Raw genomic sequence first — 17,974 nt, 5'->3', positions numbered from 1 at the left:
TGTGCTCGGGGGCGGGGGACGGAGGGCGGAGTCTGTGCTCGGGGGCGCAGGGCGGAGTCTGGGGGCGGGGCTCTGTGCTCGGGGGCGCAGGGCGGAGTCTGGGGGCGGGGCTCTGTGCTCGAGGGCGGGCGGGGTCTGTGCTCGGGGGGCGGAGTGTACTGGGGGCGGGGTCTGTACTCGGGGGCGGAGTCTACTCGGGGCGGAGTCTGTGCTCGGGGGCGGGGTCTACTCGGGGCGGGTGTCTACTGGGGGCGGGGTCTGTGCTCGGGGGCTGAGTCTGTACTCGGGGGCGGGGTCTCCGGTTTAAAGAGGGTTCTCGCGACTTGAGGGTTTAGTCTGATTGACGTGTGGTGCGCGGAGTCGGGATCGTTTGTGGTCTTGAGTTCGGGCCCAGTCCCTGTCGAGCTGATTGTTTCTGCGTTTCGCATCAAACTGGCCTTTGCTGCCGGCAGCTATCGGGCTTCAGGCGATGGCCACCCTGTGCAGGAACGTTAACCGACTGACGGTAGGTTTGCCGAGTGGGTCGGGTCCACGATGTAACTGAGGTCATCCTCCTGCTCGAGGCCTCCTTCCTGCAGCGCGGACGTGTAATGGAGCCACTCAGTCGGCTCTGGACAGTGTATCTTTTAATGTTTTTTTTGGAGTCCACGGTGGAGGAAGCAGTGCTTGTTGCTTATTTAGGAAAATAAATTAAAGTCGTCTCCGCATAGGCCCAGTGGGTAAATGCACTTGGTATAGCTCCTGAAGGAAACAGACCAGAAGGTCCCTGGTTCTACCTGTCTGCTGCATCAGCTAATAATTTTAATACTTCTGGGTTAGAGATGGGGAAAAGTCAGACAGGGCTTCTGCTGACTATTCCTTGACTCCTGTTGGAAAGGGGATCTTGAGAATGTGATACTTTCAAGGCTGATTAACCTTCAGACATTCACTCTCTAGGCTCATATTTGGATTAGATATTGGAGGCGTGCTGCGTCCCAGAGGTGCAGGCAGCCCAATTAGAATTATATGCACTCCTTCCAAATGCTGAACTGCAACAGGCAGTAAGTGGGATGTGCTTCCCTAGAAAATAAATGAACTAGACCATCACGTCCCAAAAACGTACATGAAAGTTACTTTCTTTTGAGCTTGGTGCTACACTCTGTCAAATGCTGCCTTGATGTCAAGCACAGTCACTCTTGCCTCACTTCTGGAATTCAACTCTTTTGTCCATGTTTGGACCAAGGCTGTAATGAGGTCTGAAGCCGAGTGGTCCTGGCGGAACCCAAACTGAGCACGGTGAGCAGGATATTGGTAAGTAAGTGCCGCTTGATAGCACTGTCGACGACACCTTCCATCACTTTGCTGATGATTGAGAGTAGGCTGATGGAGCGGTAATTGGCCGGATTGGATTTGTCCTGCTTTTTGTGGACAGGAGATACCTCGGCAATTTTCCACATTGTCGGGTAGACGCCAGTGTTGTAGCTGTACTGGAACAGCTTGGCTAGAGGCGCAGCTAGTTCTGGAGCACAAGTCTTCAGCACTACAGCAGGGATGTTGTCAGGGCCCATAGCCTTTGCTGTAAACAGTGCACTCAGCCGTTTCTTGATATCACGTGGAGTGAATCGAATTGGCTGAAGACTGGCTTCTGTGATGGTGGGGATATCGGGAGGAGGCAGAGATGGATCATCCACTCGGCACTTCTGACTGAAGATGGTTGCAAACCCTTCAGCCTTGTCTTTTGCACATGGGAACAACACCACCTGCACGTTCCCCTCCAAGTCACACACCATCCCGACTTGGAAATATATCGTCGTTGGGTCAAAATCCTGGAACTCCCTTCCTAGCAGGACTGTGGGAGAACCTTCACCACACGGACTGCAGCGGTTCAAGAAGGCGGCTCACCACCAACTTCTCAAGGGCAATTAGGGATGGGCAATAAATGCCGGCCTTGCCAGCAACGCCCACATCCCATGAACGAATTTTTTAAAAAATGACTGGATGTAGCAGGACTGCAGAGCTTTGATCTGATCTGTTGGTTGTGGAATCACTTAGCTCTGTCTATAGCATGTTGCTTCTGCTATTTAGCATGCATGTAGTCCCGTGTTGTAGCTTCACCAGGTTGGCACCTCATTTTTAGGTACGCCTGGTGCTGCTCCTCTGGCATGCTCTTCTATACTCCTAAATATTAGTGAGGAGGACTTTGCAGGGTCGACTGGGCTTGGTTTGCCTTTGTCGTATCTGGTGCCTAGTGATCCAATGCTGGGTGGTCCATCCGGTTTTATTCTTATTGTGACTTTCTGTAGTGAGATTGTTCAACTGAGTGGCTTGCTAGGCCATTTCAGAGGGGGATTAAGAATCAACCACATTGTGGGTCTGGAGTCACATATTGGCCAGACTGGGTAAGGACGGCAGGTTTCCTTCCCTAACTGGACATTTGTGAACCAGATGGGTTTTTACGACAATCCGGTAGTTTCATGGCCACCTTACTGACTGATACTAGTCTTTTTTTTTATACTCTTGGGTTGTAGGGAGCGAGGGCTTGTTTATGGTAGTGGTCTTTGGTGCTGAAAATGAACAAAATTTGTGACACTCCAAATTATTAAAAGGACATGAACAAATCTGAAAGCAAAAAGAAATTGGAGTTAATATTGCAGTTCTACAATGCTGAAAATGTGACTATTTAAGTGTCTTGGAATGTAAATAGTTTTTATGAAAAAAGATCTAAAATATAAAAACACAGCTTGAGTGGTGAATTTAAACTATTAATGAGTCTGCAGGTCTGCTGTCTTTGAAATCCCTGTTGTAATCATAGAATCTTACAGCATAGAAGGAGGCCATTCTGCCCATCATGCCTGTTCTGGATCTTTGAAAGAACTGTCCAATTTAGTTCCGCACCCCAGCTTTTTCCCTAATCCTGCAAATTAGTCCATTTCAAGTACATGTCTAATTGCCTTTTTGAAAGTTCCAGTGGAATCTGCTTCCACCACCCTTTTGAGGTAGTGCATTCCAGATCTTAACAGCCTTCTGTGTGGAAATTTTTTTTTCTCATTTCTGCTCTAGTTCTTTTGCCAATTATTTTAAATCTATGACTTCTGGTTACTGACCCACTTGCCAGAGGAAACAATTTCTCCATATTTGCTCTATCAAAACCCCTCATTATTTTGAATACCTATCCCCCCTTAACCTTCTCTGCACTAAGGAGAACAATCTCTGCTTCTCCAATCTCTCCACATAACTGAAGTCCCTTATTCCTGGTATCATCCTGGTAAACCTCTTCTGTATCCTTTCCAAGCCCTTGACATCCTTCCTAAAGTGTGGTGACCAGAATTGTACACAATACTCCAGCTGAGGCCTAACCAGTGATTTGGAAAGGTTTAGCAAGACTTCCTTGTTTTTGTATTCAATGGTCCTATTTACAAAGCCAAGTATCTCATATGCTTTCTGAACTGCCTTATCAACTAGCCCTGCCACCTTCAAAGATTTGTGAATATGCACCCCTGGGTCCCTCTGCTCTTGCACCCCCCTCAAAATAGTACCATCTAGATTATACTGCCTCTCCATGTTGTTCTTCACAAAGTGCATCACCTCACACTTATCTGCATTAAACTGCATCTGCCATGTATCTGCCCATCTCACCAGTCTCAATGTCCTCCTGAAGTCTGCTACTATCCTCATTATTTACTATGTTGCCAAGTTTTGTATGATCTGCAAACTTAGAAATTGTACCACCATACCCAAGTCCAGGTCATTTATATATAACAAGAAAAACAATGGCCCTAATGCCGATCCCAAGGGGACCCCACTGCATACTTTGTAGTCTGTTATGTATTAAGGGGTAGAATTTTGGCGGGGGAGGGGCGGGGAAGGTTCCTTTTGATTTCCGAATATAACTGAAGGAAAGCCCGGAGAAATAGCTGTTTTACTCGGTACTCAGGGTTTCCACTAATCTTCCACCAAAGATAGTGGGAAATCGGAAGACCCTCTGCAGAAATTCCAGGCATAAGTGTCCATTTGGAGTGAACAACTCCATTAGAATGTAGTGGGATGTGCTGTAGTAAGTTTGCAGCTTATGTTCAGATCATTTTAATCAATTTTAAAGAAATCAATTTACATATAGATTGGGTTTGGTTCAAATGTATGATCTAGAATAAAATTGTTGCCTATTTTATTACAGCTGCTTTTTATGATGCTATTGTGGTATTGGAGGAAAATTGCTACATCCCTAGGACATTGCCTCAGAAATTGCTTGGGTAGTGTCTTCAGCCCATCTTTGGCTGCTTCATCAATTATTTTTCCTCTGTCATAAAGTCTGTAGTGGGGCTGTTCACTAATGATTCCAGCATTCAACTCCAGTCACAACTCCTCAGATAATGACATAGCCCATGCCAGCCAATAGCAGGACCTGGGCAACACTCATTAATAGTCTCTGTAAAGGTACAGTCCGGGTTGTATGGATTGAGGGGAGCTCGTTTATGACCGTGGTCTTTGGTGGTAATAGCTGGTAACATTTATGCCACGTAAGTGGCAGGCAAGGACCATCTCCAGCAAGAAAAAAAGCCCATCCACCTGCCTGTGACCCATTGCTAAATCTCCCATAATCAATATCTTTGGAGTCAGCACTGACGACACGCTTAACTGGACCAGCTATGTCAACACCATGGCTATGAGAGCAGGGTGGAGGCTGGGTACTCCTGTAGCCCACCTACTGACTCAAAGCCTCTTCATCTAAAAGGCACAAGTCAGGAGTGTGATGGAATTGTTACCACTCGCCTGGATGGGTACAGCTGCAACAACACCCATAAATCTCAATACCATCTAGGACTGAGAAGTCTGCTTGATTAGCATCCCTTCCACTGGACTCAATATCCACCCTCTCCACCATCAGCACATCGTGGCTACAGTATGCATTGCAGAAACTTACCACACTTACTTCAACAGCACTTCCCAGCCTCATGACCTCTACTACTGAGAAAGACAAGAGCAGAAATATCATAGGGAAACAATCACCTGCAAGTCACACACCATCTGGACTTGGACACAAGAACATAAGAAATAGGAGCAGGAATAGGCCATACGGCCCCTTGAGCCTGCTCCGCCATTCAATAAGATCATGGCTGATCTTTGGCCTCAACTCCACTTTCCCGCCCGATCGCCATATCCCTTAATTCACTGAGTCCAAAAAGAAATAAATTGTCTTTATTAACGGCATCACCCATGTCCCAAGAAAAATTTTAAAAATCCAAAAAGCTGCTAATGTCATACACAATTGGTGTACACTTGAATTATGTGTGTTAAATATCTGTACATTACTGAACCATGGCTGCACAAAAGTATATACAGACATCTTGGTCACCATATTAGGTGTACAGTCATGGTTTAGTAATGCAAATGCCATATCACAAATGTAAAAAGTTACAAGTGGGACCAATAGGTAGGAATCAGAGAACTAATATTTTTTTAGTATGGTGTAATTTTTATAAATTTCAATTCAAATAATATTTACAATACTGTATTTGTCATATCTTTACTCATCATGCATCCACTCTGAAGGTGTTTTAGTATTTGTGTACATATAAGTCAGTTTGAAAAGTAGCTGCTTTACTTGCTTTTGTGATTTCTTCCAGCACTACCACCAATAAACACTCCTTAATTTTTCTTTCTGTGGAATGTTCTGTTGACTAGGAAGCTAATCTTGAGTTCAATTTGTTGCATCATGTAATGAAAATTAATTACTTTTAGGACTTTTAATCTATTTTTGCAGAACTTAATGGAACAGTTTTTGATTCCATTATCATGGCCTGGATTCATACGATTGAAATTTACTAAGACTCGTATTCCAGAAAAGGTGAGAACATGGGTTTCAGTTTTTATGTCCAGTCTGTAATCAGATTTATTCATAGATAATCGTTTAAAACCACTGTTTGCTTAGCTTAGTAATAAAACCATCATTATACCCATAGCTGCATGACTGCTTGAGTAGTCATCTGGTGTTCCCTTTTTATCCGACAGACCTGCTTTGTATTCTAGTCTTTTCTGTTTTTATTTTCCTGTACCAGTCAACTGTCTACATCACCTGGTGTCATCAGCGAATTTCATAGAAGTACATGGATGGGGAGGGATGGAATAGAAGGCTGAGGGAAGGGAGGTATGGGGGAAGGAGGGGTGGTTGTGGTAGGGGGAAACAGAGGGAGAAGGGTTGGTGGAGAGTGTGTTTAGGGAGGGGGAAAGGGGTCCAGTCAGAGTGGAGGAGGAGGAGAAATGTTTGAGGAGCTGTATGGGGGTGAGACAGCAAGGAGAAGACCGATACAGATGGGGAAGGATAGATTTCCCCCAGTAAACCCATAGATGCTATAAATCGTCCAGTGCACCAAGCTCCATATTTTGCTCCCTGGTGTTATCTGCCATATGCCAGAACCACTTCTGAATCCTAACGAAGCCCACTTCTTTTCATCTGATCACTCTTGGGCAACAACTGCTAGAGCCTGTAATTTTTACTTCCTACCTGTTCTATCAAATGTCCTTCTGTCTACCATATATTGCCTACCATCTTCCTGTGTATCCTGGGCTCTTATTTTTTTAAATGTAAGAGATGAAACTGAAGAGACATATAATAATCAGAAAGACTACTCATGTAGTTTTTACAAAAAATGGGCAGTCCTAGTTTGATCCCAGAAATATATGCAATAAAACAGAATGTGACTTAGTTATAGTAAATCCCTGATAAATTGTGCATTATATGGTTTAACATTGAGAGAGAATATCCAACAACTCACCGTGAGCAACACTATGGATGATCTGTGGTGTATGTGCACGCACAAATCAGTTATTGCTTTGCATAGAGCACACTACAGACAGAAAGCAATCTTAAAAGAGAAAGAAACTCAGTTATTTCTTGCCTTTCTGTCCTTTCTCCATTCATCAGAGAACTGTCCTCACCTTTTATAGAATCATAGAAAGTTACAGCACAGTAGGCGGCAATTCGGCCCGTTGTCTATGCCGGCCGATAAAGAGCTATCCAGCTAAATTCCACTTTCCCGCACTTTGTCCGTAGCCCTGTAGGTTACGGCACTTCAAGTGCGCATCCAAGTACTTTTTAAATGAGTTTAGGGTTTCTGCCTTGACCACCCTTTCAGGCAGTGAGTTCCAGACCCCCTACTACCCTCTGGGTGAAATAATTTCTCCTCCGTTCCCCTCTAATCCTTCTACCAATTACTTTAAATCTATGCCCCCTGGTCACTGATCCCTCTAAGGGAAAAAAGGTCCTTCCTATCCATCTATCTAGGCCACTCATAATTTTGTACACCTCCAATTAAATCATCCCTCAGCCTCCTCTGGTTCCAGTGAAAACAATCCCAGCCTATCCGATCTTTCCTCATAGCTAAAATTCTCCAGTCCTGGCAACATCCTCGTAAATCTCTGTACCCTCTCTAGTGCAATCACATCTGTCCTGTAATGTCCAGAACTGTACGCAGTACTCAAGCTGTGGCCTAACAAGTGTTTTATACAGTTCTAGAGTAACCTCTCTCTGCTCTTACATTCTATGCCTCAGCTAATAAAGACAAGAATCCCGTATGCCTTTTTAGCCACCTTATCTACTGTCCTGCTACCTTCAGGGATCTGTAGACATGCACTCCAAGGTCCCTCTGTTCCTCTACACCTCCCAGTATCCTCCCATTGCCTTGTTTGCCCTCCCCAAATGCATTACCTCACACTTCTCCAGACTGAATTCCATTTGCCACTTTTCTGCCTGATCAGTCCATTGCTATCTTCCTGCATTCTACAGCTTTCCTCCTCGCTGTCAACCACTTGGCCAATTTTTGTATCATCTGCAAACTTCTTAATCATGCCCCTTACAAATAGATCTAAATCATTAATATATACCACAAAAAGCAAGGCACCTAGTACTGAACCCTGAGGAACCCCACTGGAAACAGCCTTCCAGTCACAAAAATACCCATCGACCATTACCCTTTGCTCCCTGCCACTGAGCCATTTGGATCCAACTTGCCACTTTCCCTTGAATCCCAATGAGCTTTTACTTTTCTGACCACTCTGCCATCTGAGACCTTGTCAAAAGCCTTGCTAAAATCCATCTAGACTTTCACTAGAGAACTGAAATTCAGTGTTTCAAGTCTAGGATTCAAACCAAATCCCCACGTTGGGCGTGCCATGTAACTAATTTGATATTTTATCTGCCATCAACTTTTTTATCGTGTAATCAGTATGTCTAATTGGTTGTAGATGTTTGAAGTGGGACCATCAGATCATGAAAAATATAATGGTGATCCAGACCAGCCACACCAACTGCACATCGTTACCAGAATAAAATGTACAAAACGGCGTCCTTATTGGGAAAAGAAGGTTGTTCATGACCTTGGATTAGATAAGGTGAATTATCTTTTCTGTGTGATGTCTGTCTATATTAAACTTTTTGTGTTTGCTAGTAATACTGTAGTAAGTGGTCCATCCCCACAAGGCAGCCTTTTTTATTTTTAGCATTCTTAATTTTTTTTCCTGCTGCATCACGTGATCCGAAGCCTCTGCTCTGTTGCATTGGATTCTTCTTGCCATTCAGCTGCTGTGTCCAGTCCAACCCACCTCTTTGCCCAAATTGACCTGCTGTCATCCTGGCCATTCAACCCTGTAACAGCTTGCTTTCCACTTAACATTCCTCAGGCTACTGGCCTTAAAATCCATCTCCTGCTCCCTCATACTAGCACAGTGAGGAACACCTATTGGTACGTTTTTAATTAATTTTGTCTGCTTAGATATGTTCTCATTTTACTACTTTGCATGATTGGTGGCAGGATAGATGTGCAATGTCTTTTAGCTGGTTTCCTTTGCTGGTTTTGTAAGACAGTAAGCCAGACTAGCATGTCGCAAGATACTTATGGATGAGGAAGATCATTGGCCCATCTTCTTTCACCCATCCAGAAAGACCTTGCACTCTCTTTCCTCCCTCTTTCCCCACGCCCCCCCCCCACATTGCTACATTTAATTATTTCTTAAATGATTCCAGAGATTTCTCCTCTACCACTCTGCCCAGAAGTCCATTCCAAGTGTTGATCATTCAGTGTCAAGAAGAACATCCTGCATCAGTCCTAAAGTTACCATTTACTAGTTTGAAACTGTGTCCCCTCATCCTGCTCCCAGTTTATTTTACAGTAGTATTCCAGATTAACTTTTTACAGACCATTTACTATCTTGTTTTACATATGTATACATGTCTGATGCTTCCTTTCCAGGCTGAAAAGCCCAAGTTTCTCTGGTCTTTCCTCATAATTCACATCCCTAATACTAGTGATTAGCCTCAGGACTGTTCCCTGCACTGCCTCCAGTACTCAAATATCTGCCTCGTTTCTCAGTGACCACAACTGGATACAACACTCAAGATGCAGTCTGATCCGAGTATTTACATTTTGATCATGACTTCTTCTTACTTGTATTCTACTCTTTTGGCTACGTTCAACATTCTTTTGGCTTTGTTGATTGCTGCTCTGCATTGGTTTGACATGTTGAGCATTGAGTTTAGGTCTCATCCGTAGCTATTTCAACACCATTCATGGAGTATGTGTTGCCCATTTTTCCTTATGCGCAATATCCTATGCTTTTTTGTATTAAATTTCATCTGCTATTGTTTGGCCCACTTGCATTCTGTTTAGTTCATTCTAGGCTACCTCCTTCATTCCCCCTGCCCCTCTGAGTTTGATATCATCTGCAATTTTGACCCTGCAAAGGAGCGCTGGGGCACCTCGCTTGGTACTTCTCCCAGTTGCTATTACTCCTCTATCTAGGATCTGTTACCTATCCTTCAATTGACTTCTTATCCATACCCAAGTTTTGTCCTGAATCCTCACCACTTTGAGCTTAATTAGTAACCCTTCGGGTGGAACTACTCTTGCAGAGAGCCAGCACGGGCTCAACTGACCAAATGGCCTCCTTCTGTGCTGTAACCATTCTATGATTCTAAATGCCTTTTGGAACTGTTAAGTACACGATGTTGAAGGATTTACCAGTTTCCTTAGGTGGTGACTTCCTCCGATCAAGACGGTTGGTCAAACCAGTATCTTCCAGTCAAAAGCTATGTTGACTGTAGTTTATTAGGTTGTTCTACAGATAATCTTCAAGTTTACTCCTGATTGATTTTATTATTTTACATACAATTGAAGCAAGACTAATGTGTCTATCTGTTTTGCCACCCTTTATTGAATATGGGTTCCAGATTAGCCTGGATCCAATCTAATGGTACCTCTTCAGTGTCCACTGACTCCCCCATAATAAGTGTCAGTGCCTTGTGATTCTCCTCACTAGTCTCTCTCAACACTCTAATATAAATGCCATCTATCTCTGGGGATTTGTCTATTTTCAGCCTGTCTTGGACTTCCATCTCAATTATATCTTAGGCACTTTGCCTCAGTACTTTTTTGGAGAGGGTATTTTCATGTCTTCCCTTGTAGATACTTTGAGGAAGTAATCATTCAGAATGCAGTATTTACCATCTGTGCTCACCCTCAGTTTCAAGCTTAGTTGCATCTTTTAATATTTTCACCTCTTCTCTGGCAGTCCTCTTGCTAGTGTAGTATTGTAAGAATGTTTTACTGCTTTGTTTTGCTCTGCCACTATACTTTTTTTCCTATCTCTTTGATCAGACTTTAAACTCTATTTTGTATGATCTTGTATTTCTCTGTGAACCCCTTCTTCCTGCAGGATTTGTAAAGGTAATTCTTCCTCTTTCACTTTTAATGCGTTCATCAATTTAGGGGCTCACTAGAATGAAAACAAGGTCATGCTTGTAAAGTCTGACCTTGTTGATCTTGTGTACGTACTTATCTTGCATGTCCAGCACTCTTCCTTTTATCTTGTTAAACATCCTTCTCCAGTCCATTTGTTTTAAATCTTTGCTCATCTCTTTGACTCTAGCCCATTTAATGTTATAATCCTTACTCGTGGTTGTAGATCATGTTAAACTTGATTGTTCTGTGGTCACTGACCTCCAAGGGTACTTTAACTGCTATTCCTTTATGTTGTCATTGAACACCAAGTCAAGATGAGCACTGCCTCTCATGGCTTCCCTCGAACACTGGGTTATATAAAGCGTTACATTTACCAACTCTGACTCTAAACCACTTGAATTTTCCTAATTTATATAGGGTTGATTTGAAATCGTCCATTAAAATAACATTCCTGTTTTCTTGCACCCTTATCAACTCTTCATAGAGCAATCTATCTTGCTTCTTGTCTTGAACACATAGTCTGTAGCATACATCCCAGTATTGGCTTGGATTTTTTTCCAGAGATTTATTTATATCCAAAGCAGTTCTTTCTGTTGCAATCCCCTCCTTTTGCTTATAAAAGTAGTGCTAGTGACACTGAACATGTGAAAGTAAGTGTCTTGGGCTTTGTAATCTACAATTGTATCTTTCCAATCATAAGCTAATTATAAAATTGTACACTCCTTTTATGTACCAAATAATGATCATTCTTGTCTCCTTATCTAAAACTCATTTTGGTTTGTGTATTTGTCTTTTTTAGTCCACTAAAAATAGTTAGTGTAGTAATTAAAACCTAGTTTGTGAAATTGCATACTGTGCTATTAAAGCCTAAGAATATACACACTAATTGCAAACTAGTTTCCAATTGACTACCCACGTGATGACTGACAGCCATGTTCTCAATATTCTTTCCATCAAAATAGTTTGTCTGCACTGGTTGGATGTGCCAGTTTTAGGCTCAAGTAAAAATACACCACCCACTTTGGTACAAAGTCAAACAGTGTCTACTTCAGTGCCTGGTTTGTGGGGTGTGAGCCATTATAATTGGGCTGTTACAATTGACCTCAAAAACATAAGGAGGAAAAAACATTAGCCAGTGTGGCCGTTCCTGATAACTGTCCAGTTATGCTGAAAAGATTGGATGCACAAAACTACTGGACAAGTGCTGGTTCTTGTGAAATTTTCCAGAAGCTTGTTTGCATCCACCACATAAGTAACATTAGCAATCCGATAAATCAAATATTAAATATTTTTCATATAGCTCTAAGAAAATAAAACCGCTTACTAGTCATTGAGTGAATGCTAACCTAAGATGGAACAATGTATATTTTAATTTACTAATGTTTTACATTTGTAACGCTTTGGTTAGGTCAATTATACAGCCTTTGTTGTCTAGGAACAGAAGACTAATAAAAAAAAAACTGGAAGAGGAAACTGGCAATTTAAAAATGTTTAGGTATTTTCAGATTATAATGGCTGGTATTGGGCAGATAAGAGGTTTTCTGTTGAATTGGTCATTCAGCACAAAATCTACCTATTGAAGAGCTAGAAGAAAGATGTTTAGGACGATGGTATGTTCAAATGATGTATACTATTAATGGAGACAACATACAAAATTGGCTACATACACAATGCATTACTTGAAACTTAATTTCTCATGTATGCTTTTAGAAATTAAGTAGATACATTACATGTGTTTTAATAAATTTCAAATGTAAAATTCTCCTTGTTTTACCAGTCAAATCAGCCACGGATCCATAAGAACATTCCATCTGTTAATAATAGACTAAAAATCATCAAGCATCTTATAAGGTTTGTGAATACAAATACAATAGCTTTGCTTTATCTTGAAGCAATTTTAAAACTGTAACTCAAATTTAGTGATGTTTTAAATGTCTTTGCAGAGTGCAACCCTTGAAATTGCCGCAGGGTCTTCCGACAGAGCAGGAACTAGCTGACACTTACCTGAAGAGCACTGGGGAATTGATTATAAGACGCCACCTGCAACCATTGGAGGAAAAAGCCACTGAATCGTAAAAGCTGCTGCTTGTGTCCATCGCTTGTACATGAAATAAATATTTCAATATTTTTCCAAGTCAATATCTAGTGAAAATAGTATGTAGATCACGTATTCTGTATTAACCCTGAAACTACACTAGCATTGTTGCACCAAAGCAAAAGTAGAATACAGCATTTTGGTTCACTGCTGTACAATGAAATGTATTCTACTTCAGCACTGTTTAGGAATCTTAATATTTTGGATGTTAAACTCCCTTCAGTCCTTAACTTTCCAAGATAAAACCAGTTTAAAATTTTAATAATTCATGTGTAACTACAGGCACATGACATACCAGTTCAGTGTTTTGAATCCTCTACACATTACAGAAAGAAAGCAGCCTTCTCTGTTAGTTGCACTGTTTTCTCTTCACCAGGCCAGTAAGCTGTCATTTATCCACTGGCATTCAGTTGTCTAATCCTTTCTCTGGCATCCAAATTCAAAAATTCTTAAATAAAAACAGAAAATGCTGGTAATGCTCAACAGGTCAAGCAGCATCTGTGGAGAAACATAGGGTTAATGTTTCAGGTTGATTACCTTTTTATCAGGACTGAAAGATGTTATAGATGAACAGCTTTCAAGCAGGTACAGAGCCAGGGAAAAGGGGGCAGGAAAAAGGTCTGTGATTGGGTGGAGGATAGGAGATGATTAAATGACAGAAATGATGATGGTGCAGGGCAAAAGGAGGTGATAGAGAAATTAGAGAAACAAAAGATGGGACTAGACTCCCACTCTGACCTCTGTTCCAATAAAGTGCCAACACAAGTTCGAGGAACAGGATCTCATCTTTCTACTAGGCAATTTAGAGCTTTCTGACCGTAACATTAACTAACAACTTCAGACCTTAATCACCACTCCCATTTTCTCTCCCGCAGCAGGTGATGTTAATGTAGGATGGGTGCACCTGAGTTACTGAGAATGGAGGGGGAGGGGTGTGGTATGGTGATCCCTTATTGGTACATGGTGGTCTGCACCCTGGTTCTGTATATGCCTTTCACATTCCTGTACTAGGGGAGTCTTCTCTCCTTTGACAGATTTCCCATGCAGATAGGAACAGGAGTTGGCCATTTAGCCCCTCATGCCTAACTCCATATACCTGCCTTAGCCCCATATCCCTTAATACTTTTGGTTAACAAAAATCTATCACTCAGATTTAAAATTAACAATTGATCCAGCATCGCCTGCCGTTTGCAGAAGAGTTTTCCAAATTTCTACCACCCTTTGTGCGTAGAAGTATTTCCTAACTTCAGTCCTGAAAGTCCTGGCTCTAATTTTTTGCTTATGTCCCCTATTTCTAGATTCCTCAACCAGCAGATAGTTTCTCTCCATCTACCCTATCTGTTCCCTTAATATCTTAAACTTTGATTAAATCACCCCTTAATCTTCTAAATTCCAAGGAATCCAACCCTAGTTTATGTAATCTCTTGTAATTTAACCTGTGGAGTCCAGGTATCATTCTAGTAAATCTACGCTGCACTCCCTCCAAGGCCAATATATCCTTCCTAAGGTGCAGTGTCCAGAACTGAACACAGTACTCCAGTTGTGATCTAACCAGGGCTTTGTACAGCTGTAGCATAACTTCTACCCCTGTGTATTCTAATCCTCTAGATATAAAGGCCAGCATTCCACTTGCCTTTTTGATTATTTTCTGTACATCCTTGACATTAATGATCTACATACATAGTCTCTTTGGGCCTCTACTGTTTCAAGCTTTCCCTCCCCCTCTGCTGTAATTATTCACACAACCTCTAGATTCATCTTTTGTTTCTCTAACTTCATAATCTCCTTTTGCCTTGCACCATCATTTGTCATTTAATCTTCTACTTGCCCTCCACTGAAATCACAGACCACTTTTTTTCTTGTCCCCTTTTTCCCAGTACCTGCTTGAAGCTGTTCATTTGTAATATCTTCTAGTTCTGACAAAAGGTCATCGACCTGAAACATTAACTGTTTATCTCCACAGATGCTGCCTGCTAGATATTCAAAGTATTTTCTGTGTTTATTTCAGATTGCCAGCATCTGCAGTATTTTGCGTTTTGCACAAAAATTGTGGGTTTTTTTGGATGAATTAAGTACTTGGCAAGTAGCCTGCTGTTACAGCTTAATTTTTTTTTAAAAAGCTGTGTTCTTTCAATCAACGTAATGGCCCAGCATGCCATGGTAGACTTTTTCCCTCACCCTTCACCTTGAACTTTTTTGCTCTCTAAGTGTAACAGCATAGTGAGGGCAACTGGTCATCTGGGACCTTGGTGAACGACAGGACCAACAGTCCATCTCCTTAACCAATGAGATTTAAGAATTAACATAGGAACAACTGAGAAGGAAATAGGGTGAATTAGAGTCAAATCACGTACTGAAAGATTGATTTGAGAGAAAAAGGCACTTCACAGGAGTATTATCAAACAAAATTTGGCACTAAGCCAGAGGGTGATATTAGGAAAGGTGACCAAAGCTTGGTCAAAGAGGTAAGTTTTAAAGAACATCTTAAAAGGAGGTAGAGAAGTTTAGGGAGGGAATTCCAGAGCTAAGGGTCGAGGCATCTGAAGGCACAGTCGCCAGTGGTGCAGCAATTAAAATGGGGGATGTGCAAGAAGCCAGAATTGGAATAGCGCAGAGATCTGGAGGGCTGGAGAAGGTTAGAAATAGGGAGGGGTGAGGCCGTAGAGGAATTTAAAATAAGGATGAGAATTTTAAAATCGAGGCGTTGCCAGACCAGGAGCCAATGCAGATCAGCAAGCACAGGGGTGATGGATGAATGGGACTTGATGCTAGTTAGGATGCAGGCAGCAGAGTTTGGGATGAGCTCAAGTTTATGGAGGGTGGAAGATGGGAGGCTGGCCAAGAGAGCATTGGAATAGTCAAGTCTAGAGGTAACAAAGGCATGAATGAGGGTTTCAGCAGCAGATTAGCTATGCTAGGGACGGAGACAGGTGATGTTACGGAGGTGAAAGTAGGCGGTCTTGGTGAAGGAGCGGATATGGGGTCAGAAGCTCATCTCAGTATCAGATAGGACACCATGGTTGCAAGTGGTCCGTTTCAGTTTTACAATGGCTTGGGAGAGGGATAGAGTCAGTGGCTAGGGATTGAAGACAGTGGCTTCAATCTTCCCGATATTTAGTTGGAGGAAATTTCTGCTTATCCAGTATTGGATGTCAGACAAGCAGCGTGACAAATCGGAGGGATCAAGAGAGGTGGTGGTGAGGTACAGCTGGGTGTAGTCAGCGTACATGTGGAACTTGATGTGTTTTCAGATGATGTGACCGAGGGGCAGAATGTAGATGAGAAATAGGAGGGGGGTCAAGGACCCCCTGGAGTGGGACGAGAAGCCATTGCAGGTGATTCTCTGGCTACAACTGGATGGCTAGGAATGGAACCAGGTAAGGACAGTCCCACCCAACTGGACGACGGAGGCGTTGGAGGATGGTGCGGTCAACTGTGTCAAAGGCTGCAGACAGGGCAAGAAGGAAGAGGGATAGTTTACCACGGTTACAGTCTCATAGGATGTCATTTGTACTTTGATGAGGACTGTTTCAGTGCTTTGGCAGGGGTGGAAACCTATTTGGAAGAGTTCAAACATGGAGTTACAGGAAAGATGGACACGGATTTGGGAGGCAACAACCCGTTCAAGTACTTGAGCGGAAAGGGAGGTTGGAGATGGGGCAAGGATGTTTTTTTTTGCGGAAGATGATTACAGCAGATTTGAGGAGGAACAATACCTGAGGAAAGGAAACCGTTAACTATCAGCTAACATGGGGGCCAGAAAGGGAAGTTGATTGGCCAGCAGTTTGCTGGGAATTGGGTCGAAGGAGCAGGCGGTGGGTCTCATGGACAAGAGATAGGAGAGAAACTGGAGAAAGATATGAGTTCAGGGCTAGGGCTGGAGGAAACCTTAGGGGAAGTTTGGCTTGGTGGGCTAGGTGAAGGGAGGGAAGCAGCAGAATGGATGGTCTCAATCTTAGTGACAAAGAAGTCCAAGAGCTCGCACTTGTTGGAGGTGAGGGTGGAGGGGGTAGGGGAGAGGGATTTAAGATGACTGTTTGTTTGTATTCAGGATGATCCTGGAATAGTGAGCAGTTTTGGCAGAGGGAAGCAGGACCTGATAGTGCTTTATCTGGTGCAGTCAGATCTGGTGATTAATAGCTAAACTACTTGTCTGTCATAAATGTTCAAGTCTATGTCCCTTGGACTTAAGGGAGTGGAGGTGAGGGCCATACTAGGGGGAACGACAAGGGTGCGAGAGAATAATGGTTTTAATGGAGACAAGGCCATGAAAGGGGAGGGTGTGATTGAGCAGATTGGTAGCTACAGAAATGTTGTGAATGGATGGCCAAAGGCTAGATACAGTGGAATTTGAAGTGCCATTGCAAGTGACTTGAGAGTTTTTCCAGTGGTGGACACAGAAGGAAGTGGAGTTGGGAGGGAGGGATGTGAGTGGAGAAAGATACAAGGCAGTGATCAGAGATGGCTGTATGTGATTGACACGATGGGAGGAGAGGGGCCACGTAAGATGGCAAGAGCGAGGGGGTGGCAGTGAATATAGGTAGGGGAGGATAGGAGGGCAGTGAACTCAGAGGAGAGAGGGTATGATGAATTGAGATGGAGGTTGAAATCACCGAGGATGAGAAGTCACTTGGTGCAGAGGCTGAGGGAGGAAAGCAGTGAAGATATCTCAGTGAGAAACTTGGCATGGTACTTGGATAGGCAGTAGAGGATGAGGATTTTAAAGGAGGCGAGAGGTGTGGAACAAGGTGAGATACTCAAAGGAGGTGGTGCCACCAGAGTAGGGGGATAGATCAAGGTGTGATTTGGTGATAAAGGCCACACCATCACCGTGGCAGGGCAGGTGGTGGAAGATATAGCCAGGCGGGGAGGCTTCATTAAGGGGGAAGGTATCATCACACATCAGCCGCCAAGTTTCCGTCAAGGCCATGGTGTGAATGCAATCATCCACAATAAGGTTATGGATGGCAAGGGCCTTATTCACAAGTGAAGGACGTTCTGGAGGGAAATGTGGAGAGGGGCAGAGATAGTTGATCCGCTGGCACGCTCCACAGGGTCAGCACTTGGAGGGGTGAATGGAACAGGAGACTGGCAAGATTAGCACCTGTGGGTTGCACTGGTGGGGAAGGTCGGTGACAGAGTAGGATGGGGCAGTTGGGGTTGCTTC

The 17,974-nt window shown here is 43.1% G+C and overlaps 1 protein-coding gene across 1 annotated transcript; it reads left to right on the top strand.

The window, feature by feature from the left end:
- Positions 1-320: 320 nt before the first annotated feature.
- On the top strand, positions 321-12,851 carry mrpl30 (mitochondrial ribosomal protein L30). The gene is made up of 5 exons (XM_067986242.1): positions 321-505; positions 5,741-5,824; positions 8,221-8,367; positions 12,490-12,563; positions 12,656-12,851. Exons 1-5 carry the CDS (start codon positions 470-472, stop codon positions 12,786-12,788), a joined length of 474 nt encoding a protein of 157 aa, XP_067842343.1. The 5' UTR covers positions 321-469; the 3' UTR covers positions 12,789-12,851.
- Positions 12,852-17,974: the final 5,123 nt, after the last annotated feature.

The sequence above is a fragment of the Heptranchias perlo genome, chromosome 6, assembly GCF_035084215.1.
Source record: "Heptranchias perlo isolate sHepPer1 chromosome 6, sHepPer1.hap1, whole genome shotgun sequence".
Lineage (NCBI taxonomy): Eukaryota > Metazoa > Chordata > Chondrichthyes > Hexanchiformes > Hexanchidae > Heptranchias > Heptranchias perlo.
The sequence above is the reverse complement of the archived record's forward strand: the minus strand, read 5'-3'. Positions and strand labels throughout refer to the sequence as shown.

Bases quoted from the DNA above. Each gene is read 5' to 3' on its own strand.
- mrpl30 (XM_067986242.1), top strand. From the start codon at position 470: ATGGCCACCCTGTGCAGGAACGTTAACCGACTGACG. The intron at 506-5,740 runs GTAGGTTTGCCG...CTATTTTTGCAG, and splicing joins GGAACGTTAACCGACTGACG to AACTTAATGGAACAGTTTTT. The intron at 12,564-12,655 runs GTTTGTGAATAC...ATGTCTTTGCAG, and splicing joins ATCATCAAGCATCTTATAAG to AGTGCAACCCTTGAAATTGC.